We start from the raw sequence: 12,697 nt of genomic DNA, 5'->3' as shown, positions 1-12,697 counted from the left end.
CACCTGTACTGAAGTTTAATTGGGTACAAATATGAACAGGAAGAGAGAAACCTAACAAAATGTACAGCCTTGAATTTGGATATGAATTAATGCAAAGATATCCTTATAGTGTTAATGATGATTCAGGTGTTTCCGGAGTAAATGAAATCTTTCAGTAATTAAAGAACACTTATTCGTTGATTTACATTGACTTTATAAAAAAAATACAGTCTTGTTTTCTGCAGCCTTTCGCCATTTACTTCCTTTAGCTGTATTGTTCTAATGGCATTCAGTTCATGTCCAGGATCACCCTGAAAACACAGACGATTGATTCTGATCGTGTGTAAATCAGTTGACAATGGTCGTAGTTTCCTTGACATAAAGGAAACGTTATGAGTGCTAACAGTGCATTGGGAGGTCAGGACTTAAAGTCAGGAGAGCTTTAAAGAACGTGTTATTACTCATTTTCATAATAATTTTGGTGATGTTCAGTGACTCGTTCATCTAACACTGCAGCTGGTGCTCAAATATTAGAGCATATCACTTGCCTGTGAAGGTCTCCATGGTCCAGGGAGGTTGGATGTCAGTAGAAGTACATTTCAGCTGATGTTTCTTTCTTCCAGGATGCTCTGAGAAGACTGTTAATGTTTCATGGTTAGGAAGAGGAGAGTGAATTCAGGTTGTAAAAGTGAATGAGTTATGAGAAGAAAAGCTGAAAGTCAGTTATCCCTACCAGCTTCTCATTCTTAGGGCACATATATGAGGGGAGACTGCAGCACTTCAAAAACAGACCCCCTGTAATTTCTGTAATGAAGTGAACGGAAAGTATTGGGGCTGGTACCATTCCTGCACTGAGAAGCTGGTGTTGCTTGAGCCAGGTTTTGTCACTGAAGCTGGTACAGGGTACAGTGCTGGGAAAGTAACCCCTCACCTGGCTGAGGAGGCCTGGGCAGCCAGGAGCACGGCTTGTGCACGGTGTGGGCACCCTGGTCACTAGAAAGTAATATTACTGCCTAATGCTTAATTATTTCTAATAATTACTTCCATGTAAAAGCGTTTCCAAGTAGGTTTCTTGGGGACCAGGCTCATTTCAATGAGAGAGATGCTGTGATGAGGAAAGCCATTCTCAAGAGAAACTCCCAAGTAAACATTGCACATTGTGAACACCAGCAGTTGCAGCTGATCCCTGCTGAGCCCTTTGGGTTAAGAACAGCTCTTGCTAAGAGATTTCTGACACATTTTGATGGAGACCAAATGTAAGTAGTGGCAATGCTTTAAGTAAACTGAGCTGACATCAAATAATCAAAACCACTTAACACTGTGACACAAAGTGACAGCATCACAGAATTTCGAAATTTAAGTTGACACTCTGTCCTGTGCATTAATGGATACAGGAGCAAACAGCACCATGGCATGGGTTAGTTATGGAGTGCCAGGATTTCCTCTGAGTGGCTGTGGCACTGTGAGGCTGGCCCATGACCCTGGTGCCGTTTTATACACAGCAGTGGTTTTGTGTACAAATGAACAAGGCTGTGAAAAGGTGTCTTGACCAGCAGGCTCCCAGTGGAGCACTGTGTGGGAGAGTGGCTCTGGCTGTTTGCTGGAATGACTGCTGTGCTCTTTGAAAGCTGTGTGTGATGAGAGAGGGTTTGTGACTGGAGCCTTGCTATGCAAATCTATCCTTGTTTAATAAGAATATCCCAAAATTACTGTATAGGGAGCCATAGGTTCGGATTTCTCTTGAAGTTATTCATCCGAGACCTCTCCATTGATAGATATTTCCCAGAGGAAACAGCCTCTATTACTTCCTTTAAGCAGTTACCCAGGATACATGCTACCCACAACAGCTGCTACTTGCAAGAACCTACATTTTGTTAATGTTACCTTTGCCAGAAAATATTCAAAACAGAAAATGAAGTATCTGTAGTGGTGTGTTCAGCTCAGCAGGAAGCTGCATTGGTGCCAGAGCAGAGTGAGACAGAAGAGGAGAGTTCTGTACCAAATAAATTATTAATCTTTAACATGCAAAAAGGGGAGCTGTAGGAAGAAAGAATGGCATGATCTGGCAATGCTTGCAAGCACCTGTGAGTCTTGGGGCTGTACTGAGTTTCTGAGAAATATCTTTATGTTCTAGGCCCTTAAGAAAACAACAGTGAGGGAGCCACCTAATCCATTTGTCCACTGCCAAGCACAGTGCTGGCTTTACCAAGCTCTGCCACATCTTGGTTATCAACTGCTTGATCAGGCAGATGGGAAAGGGTTTTATTCTGCACTACCATCTGCGAGGTTTCAGAGTTAATAGTGATCTGAAGACAAGAATAAGGTTTTCCACTGGAAGGTCTGGTAATTGCTTATCAACAAATGACAGAGTGACTTGAAAGCAGACAAATGAGAACATGCAAGTGTTGTAGGTGAATAGGCTCTAAGAGGTCAATGTTCAGGCAGTATTTGTTGGGTCTCAGGTTCCTCTGACAGCTCTGGCCCTTTCAGAAGGCATTTGCTAGTGTCAGAATGGTATTTTAGAGAGGTTAATGAGCCCTCGAGGAGAATGGACAAATTTCTTAATGGAAAAGAGGGAGAAAATATACTGACAAGAACAGGAAGCAAGAAGGCAGTGAGGAAGGCTTGTTGTTTCTGTGGTTTTTCTGTATTTAGGTGGACTTTATCTAGTATCTGTGAACAGTCTGTGAGTATAAGTGCTCCAGGAAAATGCTCTTGTGTTTCAAGACAAAATACTCTGATATTCCTGGCTCAAGTGAGATCATGGTGTATATATAGCAAGATACAGCTTTGACTGTGTCACTGGCACTGCCTGGGTGACGTGGCATCATCCGGCAGTGCTCTAGAACATGTTCAGGCCATGGAGGTGTGATGTGTGGGCATAACAGTGAATGTGTATTTAGAGTTTGACTTTACATTTGGGTAGAGAAAAACTGAGTTTTCCATTTTGGTTTACCTAGGGTTTGGGTTTGCAGGGTGGTGTGGGAGTACCCTAAGCATTTACAAAAGGGAATCCAATGAAGTGCTAGAAAGTCACCATAGAAACATTAATGTGTACGACAAAATTGTTTCTGTAGATACTTCCTGAGGTTTTAAAGACTGATACTTTTCAGAAACGGTGGAGTGCATCCAATTAATTGAAACTGGAAGTTTCAGAATATTAGATTTGCGTAGGTGTGTGGAGGGATGGAGGTGCTTTTAGATCAAGTCTTCTGCTGTAGTGGGCAAATAGGTCACATACTCTCTTCAATTTTACCAAGATATCCTGCTCATAAGCAGTTGGATCCAGGCTCCCAGTACTGCTGCTCCCTCAGAACCACTGGGCTCTGCTGACTGGACACCTTCTCATGCCCCAAAGGTTTCCATGGTTACTTGGAGCAGTGTTTTACTACTTTCATCTTGTAAAATTGAATCTTAGTTTGCCTGGTCTTCTAGATCATCCTTCTTAGCACTTCTTTCAATGTAAATTTCTCAGTCAAGGGTGACTGGAACTGTTCAGTTTCCCCCATCAACTTGTCATGTCCCATAAATGCATGAAGTCTGGCAGTAGAAATGTCCGGGGGCCAAGGGTACATTTTTTTTTGGCAGAAGCTTTGAGGTGGTTTTTATTTGAGTACCTTATAAAATGAAATGAATTGTCCTTTACAAGAGGTCAGAATTGTGATTAGTTCACATGTCCAATGCTGTGAGGGAATATTAAACAGTAATTAACCATTACATCTGTTTAAAATCCCCATGCCGGTTCTTCTTCCACAACAAAAACCTCTTGCTCACTGGCAGTTTCTGTGGTTAAATGATACTTTGTCCATCTTGTTTTGGAAGAGTAGAGAATTCAAGGAGCCCATAGAGGTAATTTTTGCTTGACAATTGCTTTGTGAGTGCTGTTGGCACTGCCCCATGGGGTTGTCTCACCAGAACATCTGCAAGCTCTGGGATGTTCTTGGAGAACAGATGAAGAGCTCAAAGCTTTCAAAAGTTCTTTGCTTCAACCAAAAGTTGCTGAGGCAACTGGAAAGATGCACAGGACAGTTGGTGAGAACTGGGTTAGGGAGAAGCCCATTGAGGTTTTGTATCTGACTTGGAATTTCATCCTGTGTTGCTTTTGTTTTGGTTTTTAAAACTGATCACCATAGGGTCCTGTAGGGCCGTTATTAGACATGTGTTAATTGCTCTAGTCAGTGGCCCTATCTTTGGTAGAGCCGGTCATCTTCCAGGAATATCTTTTATTATTTCACAATGAAATATTTAAGACTCCACATTCATAAAAACTTTATCCAAGAAGCTACATCTTGTCTTGGACAATCACTCTAAGTTATCCACCAGCCTCCTGGTTCTTTTCAGAAGTAATGGCTTGATCCAGTTACACAGTTCATTCATCATCATTTTTCTGAGTTTCCTGGATGATCATTTATTTCCTATCTCATTGAATATCAAAATTACTTGCCCTATATTTTCCTAGTTATTTAGCTCCTGGTGGGTAATGGGAGTTTGTAGAGGCTTTCAGTACTTAACAGCCACGTTCCAGTGTGTTTTGTAAATTCTCACGGGAGTTGTTTGGTACTGGCTTTTGTGTTGTGCTGGACTGGTGCTACATCATGCTGCACAGTTAGAAATCTTCATCAGATGCCTTGGTTTTAAGCAGTCACTGAACAACATTCTGAAATTTGTTTGCACTGTTTTTTCCCCTTCCTCATTCCCAAATATTGCTAAATTACCTCTGTTATAACTAAATCTTGTTTTTTTTTAATCTTAAAAAATTACTAATTGAGTATTTGCGGTTGTAACGTCATGTTCTTTTATTGCTGATACTCACTGTAGATTGTATTTTTCTTCCCCAGTATTGTCGAAACTGGAAGTGGGTGCCTTGATAAATCAGTTCCAATGAATGGCAGCGGGCTCCCACTCTGCATGTCATCCTTGCTGCGAATTTTGAAATGGCATGCATGGTTCTAATACAAATTTTGTCTATGCTGTTATTTTAGTGCTATTTTTTAATGTAACATTTACGAAAACATTGGCAATCAAAGAACATGTTACCATGTGTGCTAATTTCAGGAGATGATCACAGGGCTATGTAATTAGCATTGATTAACCAAGGAGCTGAATGGAGAGAGGCTACTTATGAGAGGGAAGAGCAGGACATTTTCACTGCTAGACAAGGAACACTTTACAGTATGTTAATGAATCATGACAGCTGGAGAATTCGTGAAGGCCAAATCAGAGATGATTGCTTCTGTTACAAGGCAATAGGTAGGTCACTGGGCATTATAAGATACTTAGAATGGTATCCTGTTGTACTATGGGGAAAGAGAGAGATTTATGTAATGGAAATCCTGTTTCACAGCTCTAATAAGCTTGTTAATAACAATTCATTGTGTCACGGCACTTAGTAAGGATTTCAGATTTTGTAATGTAGAATGAGGTGAAAGATTCAAGTGGAAAAGGAAGAAAGATGTTGCAGTGAACATTTTTTGTGCAGCAGTGTGTGCTGGCAGCAACCTTTAAGGGGCTTTCAGGGACTGCAATTTGAAGTCCAGTTGCACAGTGTGAAGACAGGATGGTTCCACTTGTGCTGCCTCTGAGCTACCTGCCTGCCCTGAAAATGTGCCTACAGTAATAGAGAATTTGGTGGTGGGAAAAGTTTCCTTTTGTCAGTGTGTGACAAGCTGTTGCTGCATGAAATGGCATGTGCTGAAGCTTTTCTGAGCTCTCATGGGAAATGCCTTGTGCCAACAACTCAAAAACTTGTGTGCTTCCTCCCTCAGTTTGTAAACAGGGTGCTGTGGGTGGGATTTGATAGATGCAAGCTGGTTTTCTCTCCTTGGCATTCACCCACCTGCAGATTGATGCTACCACCTGGGAAAGGGGCAAAAATTTAGGATGCTGAAATCTAGGAATGAGTTAAGGGAGTTCTGTATCCCCTTGCAGTGGAGATCATGCTGTGCAGTGGGGTACCTAACTCATTCATGCTGTAGGAATGCCTGAGTTACTGTTTGGGTGAATCTACCCTGATGTAGCAGCCATTAACCCTTTGAAGAACTCTACTTCATCACTCAAATGAGCAGAGTGCTTACATCATTCCATTTCCCATCTAATCCTCCTCAGGCTTGACTGCCCCTGTAAGTTCTTGGAAGGGCCATTCAGCTCTGCCTTTCTGCTCAGACCCAAAATCCCAATGTCAGGGCAATTCCTGAAGTCATTTTTCTCTTCTGGCCATCAAAACTTGTCCATGAGGATCACTTTTTCTAATGGATGTTGCATCTGGAACTGACCACTTGTACATTCTACACCAGTCTGAAAGTCTTACATTTTTACTGTTTTGTGTTGTCATGGGATGCAACAGCATCTGTATGAATCTGCACAAAACTGTCTGCAGAAGGTGCTTTTGTTTCACCTCTTCACTCAAGTTTTGAGTCATTTGTATAACCACGGTTCTGCCCATTCAAATGCTGGTTCAACACTTCAGTGATGGTTACAGTTTTTCACTTGTTGGTCTGTCTGGGACATAATGTGACATCTGTGAGTCATGAAGCCTCTAATAACTGGAGAGCAGCCTGGAGCAAAACCTTGCATGTCTGAGCAGCTGCACAGCTGCAGAAGAGGGGAGGGAATGCAAGTTTTCTGGTCTAGGCTTTCTGTGACTGATTCTTTTCTCCTGATTAACCCAGCTCTTGGAATCCCACAGCAATTTTGTGTGTCAGAAACCCTTTTCTAGGCTTGTCTACAGAAGCTGTTCCTTTTGTTAGAACCTGTCTTCAGTGATGTAGTACAGCATATCTTTGCTCTTGCTTCCAGATCACCTGCTCATTTCTGAACTAAGCAATGTATTCATAGGGGTGAGCACATATGAGCTTACTCCAGGTTGCTTGTGCATCGCTGTGCTGTGTTTTTCTGCCTTGGGTCCAGTTAAAGGAAGAAGTCTCAGGGCTGTGGAGGTTGTGCAGTTTTTGGTCAGTTGCGCATTCCAAGTAAGGTCTTTTCACTAGGAAAAGTCAAGCTGGTAAATAGGTATCAGCTGTCAGCTTCATGTTTTTCTTTCTTTAGTTCTTCCTTCCTTATCTTTTATTCTCTCCTTCTTGAAGGATTATGATGACATAGGGCTGTTCCCTAATTGCAGCAGAAGCTGAGGTGGGGAATACATTAAAGCATGAACAAACAGGAATCTGCTAGATAAACATTTAATTTTTGCCTGCCTGCTTCAATTTTAAGTCCCAGAGGACCAACTTCCTACTATCACTGAACCTCATTATAGTTTTTTCTCTGGTCTTATAATAAAATCAAAAGCATTAAGCAACTGGAGCTGTCCTAGGCTATTTAGGATCGATTCAGATAACCACTAATTGCAGTTTGCCTTCCAAATGCTGTGGAAGTTGAAGGTCTTGCTATATGTGGTGGTCAAATATCTTCTTGAGACAGTGCATGAAGCAAAGTTAACAGCGACCAGGGGTTATTTAATATCCTAAATAAGGATACTGAGGAGGAAGTGGAAAGCAATCTGGCAGTGTCTGCTGAAGCTGCTGGCATGGTTTTGTTACAAATTAACTGTATCAGAGTGAATTAGAAAGGGAAAAAAGAGTTGCAAATGTTCATAAGATTTGGACAGTGAATTTAGATTGGCTTGTATATGTGGCTATTTTCATGTTTTCTGTGGAACTAGTTCATGTGGTTCCAATTATTCATTTAAGTTCCATATTATTATCTTCAGTTTCCTGAGTGCATGATTTATGTATCTAAGACTATTAGAGCCAAATGCACAAATTGAAATTCACTGCACATTGATTAAATTGGCTGTATGCATTACTTAAGTTAAATAAATTACGTATGCTAAAAAATGACTCTAATAGTTACAATTTGCAATTTGAATGACCTATCAACCAAGGATTATTTGCCAACAAAATGTTTGAATAATATTAAGGAATATATTAGAGAATTTCATGAGTTCATCACAATGTATGAATAAGGAAAAAATACTATCAGATAATATGTAAGTATTTGTTCAGTGGAAAATCAAATTCACAACAGGGTCTTTGGAAAATCCAGCTGAATGTCAAGGACACATGAATGAATGAGGTGTGATGAATGCACCTAATTGCACATAATACTGTTTTAAGAAGGTTGCCTTTCTGCAAATATGCATCTTCTTTCTGTGAAGGAAGAGAAAAATTGAAGACCATGGTCATGCTGAATCCACAGAATGTTGTGGTGGTGTGGTTAAAGTGCTCACTCCTTTTTGGCTCCAGAATTACAACATGATCCAGACTGAATCTTGCCTTGATGGTGCTCCCCTCTTCTCTACAAACCTGATCGTGGGCTTTGTGTTGTCTGCTCAAGTGCTGAGGTGTTGGGGGCTGCTTCACCCTCTGGTGGGAATGTATCTCTTCTGGGAGGGCAAAACTGCTGTGTTGAAGCTTTTTAAAAGAAGTTATTTGCTAAGAGACGGTCTAGGTTTCTTTTTCCTAAAAGTTGGTTTCTATCAAGACATTTCTGTTTCAGGTACTGCTGTTAAAGTGAAGTATTGGAATGGGTAGGTCTGGCTTCATAAAGCTATTCTCTCATTGTTTGCTCTAGTCCTTTTGAAAACAAAATAGTACCCTAAAACCTGTGGGCTGTTGAATTTTTAGTGTGATGGAAAAATTATACAACAAACCCAAACAAGCAAAGACTGTCCCTTCCTAAACAAACCAAATTATTTTTTTTCCAATACCAGCTTCCAAATGCCAGCGATCCATCAATATCCAACCTCCCTCTAGCCTTCTACAAGAGGAACCACTGTGTTTTTACAAACCTTCCCAACAGGTCATGTATACAGCAATAACACTAATGAAAGGTATAGAGTTTTATTTTAATGTATAGACAAAGCAGCTCTTTTTTTTTTTTTTTTTTCTATACCAAAAGTTTTAACTGTGGGCATGTGAAAACAGATACTTTAAGACATGAAGTGCTCAGAAAAATTAACAACAGATTGTATGGGGATCTTGAAAGGTCACACCAGTAATGATTGTATTAAGAGGAAAAGGGCATGTTAGCAGGAAATGGGCAAAGATGGATGTCAAATCTAGCATGTTAAAATATTTCATTTTAGCCTGGTAGAGAAATCTCTGTGCATTACTGAAGATGTGTTCCTTATCACCTTCCATCAGTCCTCATTAATTTCTGGGAAAATGCAAAAGGCAAGATTAGTTCCAGCTGACTGAGGGGTGGAACCTTTGGCATTTCTTTCCTACTTAATGCATGTTCACCTTGAAATTTATTTGGTCACAGTGAGAGACAGACAAGTATGTTGGTCTCTGTTGTGTGTTGTTGACAAGCCACACAAGACAAGTATGTTATTGGCCTTTTGGTTGGTTGGTTGGTCTGTTGTTTTTTAAAACATCCCTGTATGTTTGTTTATCTTTTCCCACATGGGGAAAAAAATGAAAAGAGATTCTGAGCTGTTGCAGTCCTGGATTTTAGGTAGTGCTGCAGGATTGCCTAAACAGCCTGGGCTTGTGCATCTGGCCAGGAACAAAAGATGCCATAGTTGTGTTTCCCCCCACTCTTCTCACTTAATGTTCTTTATTCCACACCACCACAGTCTCTACAAAAAGCATTGTGGCAGGTGTAAAAAACAATTTATTTGTTGGAATAGTACTTGGCAATATTAATGAGTTCTGAGCTGAACAAAGATCAGCAATGTGCGTATGGAGAGCAGCAGCTGAAATACACAGTGTAATAAATTATGGGCAGCATTTTTATTTTCCATTTATTTCCATAATTTCTGTCAAGTAAAAATCTTGTGGGAGGAGTGAGTTAACTTGTTTTTGAAGTTTTCTTTAGAACTACGTTTTTGCTGACTCTGCAAACCAGGCATTTCTAAATGCTATTGCAGTCCTCTTATAGTGAAGGGAATTGTATATCTGTCCTGTGAAGCACCACATGCCTGGCTCTATTTGTTATCTTTCACTGTCATGGAAGTGTATTTCAATAAATACAAATACAGTTTAGGTAGAAGAGAACAAAATATGAATATGAACAGTTCTGAAAAAGCCCTTGTAAAATAAATAGGTTTTACTGTAAAGAAAGTTGGGGCCTGATATTATGTGGTATTGAGCACCCTGTATATCAGTGGCAGTCAGCCCCTCTGAATTTTAAATCATAAAGTGACTTGATAGTCAGCAGCTGGGCTGTGATGGGACTGCCAAAGGACCCCGTTCCCCCTATTTTATTTAAACTGTGCTACCCCAACAGTGTTGGTGTGTTGTGAAGATTAGGCAGGCTCAACATTTAAATTAAAAATTAATTTTATTTGTTACATTTAATTAACTATTATAATCCATAAAATGTGCTGTGTAAAGCACACAAAATGAAAACAAATGACCATCTGTGGCAATTTAACAGCTCTTCTGTGAGTAAAGAAAAAAAAAATGAAAGAGGTAGCTTTATCTTGGAAAATTACCCTCAAGGTAAAAGGTAATAATCCCCCAAATCTGGCTGCCAGAAAGGAAAGTGTAAACCTTCATGCATGTGTCCTAGCCAGGGCTCGTTAATGTGGGGCTGCTTTCACTAAGTTCTTAAAAGAAACCTATTAATTTTGATGAAACGTCTTGTACTAGGAAGTAAATAAAGATGCACGTACTGAGAAGTATTACCTCATTGCAAATGTGGTCTTTGTCAGAGCATGCTGGACTCAGTAGAGAAGACTCTCTCTTGTTGTTATGTTGCTTAGAACATATTCTGAAAAGCGTTCACGATATGGATGTGTCTGAGCTAACAGAGGGCAGCAGATGCATGCTTGGGGTGCCTCTCATTCCAGGTGGTTGTAGCACTGCTAGGAACCCAGAAGGTGCTCGTGAGAGAGAAAGCTATTGCATTTATCTCTGATCATAAGACATGGGATCCATCCTGGCAGAAAAAGATCTGGCTTATGCTTGTGCTTGTAGTGCTAATTTTATAGCAAATGTTTTTGTTCAATGTAATGGAGCTTCAGGTACTGCAGGTTTTACAGCAGTCTCCAGCCAGATACTGAATGGTTCATCTCCAGGAAAGCGTGAGAGAAAAGTCTGGGCTGAGCAAGAGGTGGGTGACTTGGGGCTGAAATGTCGAGACCAGATCTCAGTGCTGGCAGGGGAACTGTGCTGAGGATGAGCCACTGTGTCCTGCCGAGGTGAGCTCTGGACTTGCTCTGTGAGAACCTTCTTGTGTGGCAGGGTCAGAACCTTCAAGCCAGGCCCAGGGCATCAGTGGCTGGCTGATACAAAACTCCATGAAATAAGCCTTTTCACTATGGGCACTGGGCTGCCTCTCATGTTTTTGTGTGCTCTGAAGATGTTAACATTTTAAGTCCTGTAACTGATTTAAGGGTAAGTATAAGGGATATTTGGGTCTGCTGTTTTCTATAAAATGCAATTTTACTTTAGTCACACAGTTAATCTAAGTTGCTTGAGTCTGCTAAGGCTGGTTGGAAAGAGCAGGTAGCTTAAACTGCTGAAAGAACAAAACCCAACTTGATGTGGAAGTTACAGAATTCACTGTCCAAAAGTGACACGGTAGTAGTGAAAAATTGCTTTGTGTGCTGATGCTTTCTAAGCTCATCTGCTCTGCAAGTGTCCCTCTGTGATGACAGATTTGAAAAAAAAAAACCAAAAACGCTTTGCCTTTGGAGAATTTTGTAAGCGTGTGGAATATGTTGAGCCTTGGTCCCTGTGAACAAAGTGTAGCAGTGCTGGCACCTTGACTGGGCTGTCACATCCATTAGCGGGTGTGTGAGCAGAGCAAGCTGCAAACCTGAGCTTGAGAAAGACATTGACATTAATGTCAGCAGGACCAAATCTGCCCACCTATTAACTTGCCTGAACTTGGAGGCGCTTGGGCTGGAGCTGGATTTAGCTCCAAGGCCCTGTCACTGTCTGCAGGAGCTGAGTGCCATTGCTTGGTCCTTCCCAGCCTCCCTTCCAGCACTGCTTGGGAAGTGTGCCCAAGGGCTGCATGTCCTGTCAGGCCAGTGCAACTTTACATCCCTTGCCTTCCTCCTTTGGGTATATTTTCTGAAACTGTGGTTGCTGGCTTGCACAGAGATTAATGTCCGTTGTGCTTGCCTCTTCACACGAGTGTTTCTAGATTTTCCTCCCTTTGCTAGTTCTCATAGATTTTTCTTTTGTATTTGTTCATCACTGGCAAGATCTTGTGTTTCTTTATTATTAAAAAAATACAGATGGGTTTTCAAGTCATTGGAATAAATTAAAAGCAAGTGAAATGCAATGCTTCTCATAAAACATGATTTGTCCAAAACCAAGCTGGATACTTAATTTTTCTCATCAAAATTAACTGTATTTCTTGATCTAAAGAGGTTATAATATTTAAGCTCCTACTTGTAATAAATCCAGACTCTGCCTGCTTTGCTCACACTATATTCAGAGCAATTATTTCTCATTTTTCAGGAAGGCTGCTTTGAGAATTTTAAAATACTGCTTTGAGAATATTTTTAACCTTATAAGAGATAACCTCTTGTTTTCTGTTTGCTGTGGAGGGGTGTTTCCCGTGCCTCTCCTGAGTTGCGCTGGTTTTTGCAGTTTTGCCAGGCTGAGGTGTGAAAACAAGGCAGCTCTAGGCAAGGCAGAAGGGTGCTCAGGCAGGGGCAGTCCCAGCAGCTGCTGCTCTGCTGTGTCCTCGGCAGTGCCAGCGCCCTGGAGAGCAGGCTGGGCTCTGTGGCACAGGACAAGGCATACGTGTGAGCAGGAGA

At 41.1% G+C, this 12,697-nt stretch overlaps 1 protein-coding gene across 9 annotated transcripts in view; it reads left to right on the top strand.

Moving 5' to 3' along the window:
- The window catches only part of IL1RAPL2 (interleukin 1 receptor accessory protein like 2), a 364,841-nt gene that overhangs the window by 50,985 nt on the left and 301,159 nt on the right, over positions 1 to 12,697 (top strand). The window contains exons 1-2 of one of the 9 annotated variants that reach the window (XM_068204775.1): positions 3,988 to 4,011; positions 5,035 to 5,229. The exons of 7 other annotated variants lie outside the window; for them this stretch is intronic. In XM_068204775.1, the coding sequence (XP_068060876.1) occupies positions 5,154 to 5,229 (76 nt within the window). In that variant the 5' untranslated portion in view covers positions 3,988 to 4,011; positions 5,035 to 5,153. Of the gene's footprint in view, positions 1 to 3,987; positions 4,012 to 5,034; positions 5,230 to 12,697 lie in introns of those variants that run through there. One more of the 9 variants, XM_068204774.1, reaches the window with a different exon arrangement.

Source organism: Anomalospiza imberbis, chromosome 14 (assembly GCF_031753505.1).
Source record: "Anomalospiza imberbis isolate Cuckoo-Finch-1a 21T00152 chromosome 14, ASM3175350v1, whole genome shotgun sequence".
NCBI classification, from domain to species: domain Eukaryota; kingdom Metazoa; phylum Chordata; class Aves; order Passeriformes; family Viduidae; genus Anomalospiza; species Anomalospiza imberbis.
Note: the sequence above shows the minus strand (reverse complement) of the source record. Positions and strands in the feature narration are given on the sequence as shown.